Source organism: Oculina patagonica, chromosome 1 (genome assembly GCF_052425735.1).
Source record: "Oculina patagonica isolate OP01 chromosome 1, crgOcupat, whole genome shotgun sequence".
Lineage (NCBI taxonomy): Eukaryota > Metazoa > Cnidaria > Anthozoa > Scleractinia > Oculinidae > Oculina > Oculina patagonica.
The window spans coordinates 22,519,463-22,528,029 of NC_135758.1; the positions used below are offsets into that span (position 1 = coordinate 22,519,463).

An 8,567-nucleotide genomic window follows, 5' to 3' on the forward strand; every position below is an offset into this window, starting at 1 on the left:
AAAGAATTTACTTCCAGGCAAACGATTCCCGAGCCGTGAGTGACTGAAGGACTTATTTTGGGGTTCATGTCATAGAAAGTTTTATGCTTACTTGCATGGACCAAAGTAATCTCAGTTTCCTGTCTTAATAGAAACCCAAAGATTTTGAAATGCAAATTTTCATTCAAGAAAAAAACTTCTTCCCCTCTCCTGTATAGATACAATAGTAGTATGTAGCATAGACACAATAGTATTATACTCCAATTATGCTCCCGTCATTATTATCATTATTATTATTGTTATTTAATTATTATTGACTTACTTGACTTAAACCCTTTCGCTCCCCATGGAGCATAGGTCCACGGAAACCACTGCTCGCCATCGTGTTCTGTTTTGGGCTATCCTTTCGATCTGCCTCCAGGTGTAGCCTGCTTTGCTCGCCTCGTCATCTCCCGTCCTCCTCCAGCTGTTTCTGGGACGGCCTCGGCTCCTCTTCCCCTGTGGGTTCCATCTCAGTGCCTGCTTGGTGACATTGCAGTTTGTTTTCCTGAGGGTGTGCCCAATCCAACCCCACTTTCGCCTTCTTATCTGGATGTTGATCCTTTCCTGCTCAGTTGTTGTCCAAAGCTCTTCATTTGTTATGACCTCTGGCCAGTGGATGCCCATGATGGATCTCAGGCATTTGTTATATTAATATTATTATTAGATATGTCTAGCACGCACGTGACATAAGCCGCATCCTTTATGGAGCTAAAATAAAGTCGAACTGGCCAATCATATCGTGCGTTATTCCCCAAACATTTTATAATTTCTAACACAAGTATAGGCCCAGCATAACCTGTTGGAGCATGTGTTGCTAACTTTTTCATATATTTTCATTTTTTCGCAGAAATTTTTGAAAACTAATTGTCTAGAAGTTTGTTAGATGTTAAGGCAGATATGCTTACAGATGAGGAGAAGAGGTGGTTAGTGGTAGGAATTTGCCTCTCAAAAGTCCTTACACCAGCAATAAGGGAGGTTATTGAACAAGAACTACAGCAACTCTACCAGAACTTGATACAACCACCAACCAACATTCATCTACAAACATCTGCCTCTCATCTCAAATACCTTCCTCCTTCTACACTGCGTCTGAATTACATAAACATTAATAACAACAGAGCACAAGCATCACACCACAGCTATGATTACAGTGTTAAAGATGAAGTTTCCCTGACTAAACTCTTTGTCAAACCATTCATGTCAGGCTTCACAGGTTTTGATGAATCATTAGACTCATCTGCGGCCCTTTCCATTTTATGTGGAGCACCAAACTTTGTTTACCATGGAATTGATATCATTGCAATGGATGTGCGCAATGATGTTCGCAATGAATGGGGTCACTGTAAGTTTCCAACATGGACTGAAGCCTACTACTTGAAGTGTTTTCAACTTATGGAAAATCTGATCAAAAGACTGAATCTCCCTGTGACTTTTGAGGCAAAGGTTTTGGATGATTTAAAGGAATGGAGAAACAGAGGTAACTGGTTATGCGCTTCCTTGTATTGCATTGAGAACTTTTTATTCCTGTAAGGGGGATTTAAATGTTACCTGCATGCTCAGTAATTTCATATCTTCTCCATCCACAGGTATATTACAAACTCACAATTGACCAGCTCCCAGTTGGCTTGATAGCTCAGTTGGTTAGAGCGCTGCACTAGTATCGCAGAGGTCATGGGTTCGATTCCCATTCAAGCCTGAATTTTTTTCAGGCTTGCTTTTCTCAACTGCTCAAGTTGAGTACATTACTGCGATGATCTTTCATTTGCTTTAAATGCTCAGTAATGTTCTTTAGTGTGACACCAAGTTATCTGAACTGCAACATACAGCTGCAAGGGTCTCTATCAGTGTGGTCAGTATCAATATTAGAGGGAGATCCAGGATTTTACTTAGAAGCTGGTGCACCACTAAGGAATGGCGTAACTGACTTTTCTTGCAAAATACCAGTTGTATTAGAAAGACCTGGGTCATCTCGGGGGGGGGGGGGGTGGCACCCCTTACACCCTTCCCCTAGATCCGCCCTTGTATATGTAAATTGTTCGCTTCCCTGTCCCTTTGGTATCTGTATTAAAAAGGTTTGACTGTACTATCTTTTAAACAGGAAGTTCCACTGTCAAAGGAATGACACCTCCAAAATTTCACCTTTTGTGTTAAAAATGCAATTGTACACTTGCATTCACGGCATGTTGCACGGCCAATGTGTAAACTGAAATTTCTTCCAAAGCTTATAATAAAACCAAACAATACCAATGACGACTATAGATAAGTTTTACATTACATTAAATTACATTACATTAAAATATTTACATATTTTTACACAACAATTTCTTAGCAAAAATAAAACACATGAGCACCTTTAGTAGAAAAAGTGCAGACTGTTTGTCAGCTGTTTACCCTTTGATGCTTGATCTACAGTTGGGTGTGGCCCATTCTAATAAGTGTATACATGTGTTATGATAAATCAGGCAATAACAAAGACAAATTTATGTTCTCATTTAGCTCTTTTCTAAGTGACTTTACTCAAAAATTTAGATAACTTAATTGCGATGAATATAAAAATGAACATGGTATTTCAACACAATATAGGAATTGACATGTGCTTTGGACAGCCAGTCAATAATGATGTGTTAAAGCTTGTTCAAGAAGAAATGGCAACATTAGTTACTTCTGTTGAGGAAAACAAAGAGACCTGGATGCAGGACCACGAGGGATTAAGAAGCAACCTTCAAAATTTGACACAACTATTTGCACTTGATATCAAAAGACTTGAAGCCAAGCATGTGGCCTTGGAAAGTGGCCTCAATGACCTCAAAGAAGATCAGTTAAAGATTAAAGAGTTGGTGGTGGAAAATGAAAACATAGCTTCATCAAATGCAACTCTTATACACCAGGTTAGAGACAGGTTTGAAGACGAACGCAAAGGCCTTCGAAGTCGACAGGAGGTTCTTGAAGGGAAAGTGGTTGGTTTGTCCCAAGGAATGGACAAGATGACTTCAAAAGAAATAAACTTCTTCAAGAGTGGTAAATGATTTACTTAGAAACTATTAGTGAAATAAAAAATTAAATGACAGGGTAATGACTTAGCATTGATGAACTGGGTGTTCCTTTGAAAATGTCTAGTTAAATCAAGTTACAATCCTTTAAGTTCCTTACTTATCAAGGCTCGCAAAAAGTGCTGTCCTGTCATCCAGGACAAGTAGATTTTTGTGCTGGGCAAATAAATAACTTTTCATGCCCACTTGCCTGACAGGCAAGGGCCCATTTAAGTCAACTGTCACGAGCAAGTAAAATTTGACAGCTGCTCTGTCTAAAAGTCAACCTGGAAGTAAATTCTTTTTCAGCCCTTCATTAAGGATCTTTAATCAAATATTTGAAAATCGTTTGAGATTTTGCAAGATTTTTTTCACCAGGGGCCCATCATCAGGCTGTGTAAGTGATTGAATAACCAACTGTAACTTCAGTCTTTAAATCTGTCTGCTTGCCACCTAGTGGCCAACTGACCGTCAGTTCTTTTTTATAAAACCTATTTTTTTTCTTGTTCGTTTCAGGACTCCATTGGAAACTGCCTTTAGTAGTTCTCTTTGGTATTCTTCTGCTTTTCCTTTATGAATACTATTCCAGAGGATCTATGCTTCGTTATTGGTATTGTCGGAGAGGAAGCATACCAGGCCACACATTGTCATTTGTTTTCAAGACTCATGATCAACAGGTACAGCCCAGGGGGACTCCCTTATTTGGTTTACTGTGAATAGAGGAGGAGGGGGGAGGTACAGGATAGGGAGGAGGGAGAAATTGGCTCAACAAATAGGGAGGAGGGAGATTTACCCTCCTGTCCCTCCCCTTCTATATGGGGACATGCTGAGAACCCGGGAATGGTATCTCAAACAGCATATTCAATTTTGCTATTTAAACATGGTATCTTTCTCAAAATTTTTGGCTGGAGATTGTAAACAATGTTATGTGTTTGTGAAGCTACTGTTAGTTTGTGATTCAAGTTCTGACAATGCACGAGAAGGTGATGGGTGCATCATGACAGAAACAGAACATTATTATTACCCTTACGACTGACTTCCGGTAAGTCATGTTCACTACGGTTTCAAACAAAACTGCTAAGATGGGTCGTCTTGCAGAAGAGTTGACCCAACTCAGTTGGTATATATTGAATGTACGTCAATTTGTGGTGAACCAAAAATTGATTATCATCGTAAAATAAATGGTTGTCATTACAACATCATAGCCTGGTTAGTCCAGTCCCTGAACTCCCTCCTCCACACGCCCTTTGTAGGGGTTGAACCCAGGCGAGAGAAGAGAGAGTACGGGATAACTTGCATGCGCATGCACAGAATAAACCAATAAGAAACGAGGAGTGTGGCATTAATTGCTTGGGAGCGGTGGGTGCTCGAGTGACAGATTCAACTACACGACCAAGCGCGTGAATAAATGCAAGAAAAAAAACTGCGCTCAATTGCATCCAAAACAAATTCAATGAACAGGTACAAAATACCAGAAATAGTTGACAGATAGCGATTTGTGTTTTGACCGTTAGCTTTTAGTTTTCCTGGTGATCCTGCTTTAGTACACGGTCACATAGTTCAACTCGTCATCTGTGCACAGGCGTTCTAAAAAGTGCTGCCAAATATGGTTTTCCCCTGATTTCGGGTGAAAAACTGGCGCATGCGCATACAAGTTATTCTGAACTCTCTTTTCACACGCCTGGGTTCAACCCCTATAAAGGGTGCACGGAAGAGAGGATTCAAGGACTGGACTATAGCCTGGTATAAACATTTTTGTTTGCCAGTTGCAATTGCTACTAAGTTGGAAACAAGCTAAGTGTCTTTTCATGTCTGCTTTATTATTCTGTCTCATTTTAGACACCAACAGTGAATGGAGTTGAGTTCAGTTGGGAGAAATTAAAAACCAAGCTTGGTCTAAACTTTCAACCAATCAATGTTTCAGGTATTTCACATTTTATGTGCAGTCCTGGATGTAAAAAAACACAGATTGCACATGTAACGACTAACTGACCCCGAAACTAAGTCACTCGAAATAAAATGACCAAAACTGCCAAGAAACATCAGAGCATCATAACCAGGATTGATAATAATGTTGTGGACGAGAAAAAAAATGAAAGAAAAAAGAATTGGTTCTGTCTCGACGTTATATTACGTACTTGATGTTTCAAATCGATTTTATTTTTGCAGTACTGTGCACCGTTCCGTTGACATGCACTCGACAGTTTTTTTAATTACTTTTGCATCCTTTTGACTTTTTTCTTTGTCTTTCTGATGTTTTTGTAATTAATCACAAGTGTCACTGTGGTTGACGGAGTTAACATGTCCACTCCCAAGGCTGACTCGCCCCCAGTCGTCTTTTGAGTCCGTCTTGAGTTTAGGACGCTGAACACTGAGGGAATCATGGGAAGGATGAAAAACATCCTTTGCGTCTTGCAATTTTTCGAATAAGAGACGACTGGGGACGAGTCAGACTCCCAAGTTGTTAATTTTGATTGGTTTAATCAAATGGAACCCACTTAAAGATATCATGTCAAAGGGTAATCGAAACTTCGTGACACTGCGTGTGTCACCAAAAAGGCATTGATTAATGTATTATTAAACTTATTTTTTTTGTAGGGGCCCGGTATTACCTTAACATTGACCGCTGTGCCTGGGGTGGCGTGATAACTGTACGTTCTGTGCTGGATAACACTCCTCAAGTGCGGGGTGCTGAGGTTCTGGCTGTGAACTCTGAGTGCACACAAGTATATTACAATGATGACGGAATTTGGAAACGCTATGAAAGTACCACAAAGTCAAGCATTCGTTGTACTGTCGCAAACAGATGAACAAAGAGAGTGGTGGAAAAGAAAATAGTTGGAAGCTGAGCAGTTGGGTATATTGCAACGCTTGAAGGAGTTAATTCGGGAACACTGAACAGAAATCCATCTAGTGGCTGGGAGACGATTACAAGCTCAAGGCTAGCACCACGCTCTCCTGGTGAAGTCGATGAGGGGAGAAGATTTAGCTATTCAGATTTAGTCTAATGAAAAAAGATGAATGCCGATTTGCCCGATGGATCAGTCACGACCGGGTTTCTCGTGACTAAAACCAAAACCAAAGAAATCACATCCAGCCAATCACAGCAAACGGAAATAATGCAATGAACCAATCAGAACTAAAAGCAAAAAAAAAAAACATGCATCTGGAGCCAAGCGTCGAAAAGCGCGGGAAAACAGCACTGATTCTGGTTTTGTCCCTTACAGTAAAGAAAAAGAGAAAAATCCCTTTCTCAACAACGTGCAAACCCATGAACAGTTGTGAGTTGGCTCAGAAACGCAATTTTTCCTCGGCAGTGGTTGACTTGTTTATACACTTTCGCGCATTTCGCGCATTGGCTCGTTTGTATTTCATCTTATTTATGATTGAACAAGCGTTGGTTTTGGTTTACGACTCGACGGTCATAAATCATATTTGTGTATGTATCCACTATAATGTACGCCAAGAGAGTGACAAATAACAAAGATCATGACGATGTTCTCCTTGCCTGACAAAGTGGGCAGTTTTCTTAGACTCATATGACTCTAATTAAGTTGGAATAATCAAAGTCCGCCAGCCTTGTTTTGGGCTGTTTTATAGAAATGGCGGGCCATGGAAACGAGAAAGCTATACGCAACATAACCGAATACTGAAGATTAATTTTATAAGAGATAAAGTTCTCCTGTAAAATAGATTTAAGACTGAATGAAGGTAATGGTCCTTAATACTGCTGAATTAAAACACGATAATAAAAACAGTCAAACTTTGCCTTTGAAGTTTGTCAGCCGGAAATGTGTCAAATACAGAACTAGTTTACGTGGCTTGAAGCATTTAAGACCATATATGTTTATCTAAACTGTGGTCGAAAATACTGGAACCAGTATTGCGATCGGCATAGGACTTTTATGAAATGAAACGGTTTTTTAAGCCGATCAGTTTTTTACAACCTTAATTTTCGGTGACTTTACTGTTCAAGGAGAACTCTGATGAAGGTGAACAGTAAAGTCACCAAACATTTAGGTTTTAAAAAACATCTGAAACCGTTTCATTTCATAAAAGTGGTCGAAACATGACACGAATGAAATGATTTTCTGATACTGTCTAAAGAATCGAAGCAATTGCTTTCTTTAGCGAGAAAAAAAAAATCCAATAAAAATCCGCATATGGAATGAATGACGTAAAGGATACGAAAGACATTACACGAATGAAATATTTTCGCGGTGTGTTAGAGTTAAATTTAACAAAGTCAAGTGTGCGTGTGGGGCTATGATGTCCTTAACCGGATTAGTGGAAAACACGGGGCCGGGGTCGACCCGGGGTGTGGAAAACGCGGGGTCCCGGGGTCTGTGGAAAACACGGGGTCCCACGTATTTTTTATTCCAAAGTTGAATTTGTTTTGAAAACGGTTACTAGCGGCTTGCCATGTTTAGGGTTCTTTTTAAAAATCGCTATGCTCTCAGACTCTTTCAGTGATATGAAAAGGTAGGTCGTTCCATAGTTTAGGGGCGTAAAAAAAAAGGATCTTTGACCGTATGTACATCATGTTTTCCGTCAGGAATTTGTAAGAGTAATTGGCCAGATTATCGAATGGGACGAGCTGGTTTATAGGCGTTAAAAAGACAAGTTTGGTAGGTTGGTGAATGACAATTAACTTAAAAACGATGCGTGATTTGACAGAACGCCAGTGCAGGTCCTTGAGGGTGGGAGTTATGTGTTCTTTCCGCTTTAATAGTTCCAGTAATCAGTTGCAGTAATCCAGGCGTGAAGTGACAAAAGCGTTCACATTTGAGATTGTCGTGACAGATATTCCTCATCCTAAATACTCGGTACTGCCAAAACCACGGCACCGCACGCCGATTTATGAATGAAACTAGGTGAATAAAGTCAGCGCAGTGCCAGTCATGGACGATGTTGGCGCGTCGTTTGTCTAAATTTTTTCGGATTGAGGATAAAAATTTGTAGGTTATTTTTTGGCAAAAAATTATTTCCAACTAATAAAATGTATATAACTCATATTTAGTTTCTTTTTTTAAAATGAAAAAAATACGATATTCAAAAGGATCGCAAAGACAAGTACCGTATTTACTCGAATAAGCGCCGCCCCCGAATAAGCGCCGCCCTCGAATAAGCGCCGCATTTGGGACAAAAAAGATAATAAGCGCCGCAGTCCCGATGCGGCGCTTATTTGAGGAATTCCGTTTAACTAGTAACAGCACTACAAAGCAACTCTAAAACAAACTTGGAAATTTCTTTTTCATCACTGAAAGCGATGTTTTGCAGTTCAATGTTATTGTTTTACCGCTCGCCCATTAGTTCTTCTATCCTACATTCTTGCAATACACAGCTCTGTAAATGTTGTGAAGGCCGCGAACTTCGCCAAGACAGCTAGCGCTACTTCTTTCTTCAGCAAGAGACGAAGACTGACAATCAAAAGACACTATTTCCAATTACTGTAAAAGATAAGATTCTTTATGGCGTCCAAATTTTAAATAAGCACCGCCCTCGAATAAGCGCCGC

General features: G+C 39.9%; 1 protein-coding gene and 1 non-coding gene across 2 annotated transcripts in view; both read left to right on the plus strand.

The window, feature by feature from the left end:
• LOC144637195 (uncharacterized) overlaps positions 1-5,970 on the plus strand; it is a 6,522-nt gene extending 552 nt beyond the window's left edge. The window contains exons 2-6 of the mRNA XM_078496355.1: positions 869-1,498; positions 2,605-3,039; positions 3,567-3,727; positions 4,890-4,974; positions 5,649-5,970. Of these exons, the coding sequence (XP_078352481.1) occupies positions 919-1,498; positions 2,605-3,039; positions 3,567-3,727; positions 4,890-4,974; positions 5,649-5,860 (1,473 nt within the window). The 5' untranslated portion in view covers positions 869-918 and the 3' untranslated portion in view covers positions 5,861-5,970. The remainder of the gene's footprint in view (positions 1-868; positions 1,499-2,604; positions 3,040-3,566; positions 3,728-4,889; positions 4,975-5,648) is intronic.
• On the plus strand, positions 1,644-1,717 carry Trnat-agu (transfer RNA threonine (anticodon AGU)). Its single transcript has one exon. It is a non-coding gene; the product is annotated as a tRNA-Thr (tRNA).
• Positions 5,971-8,567: the final 2,597 nt, after the last annotated feature.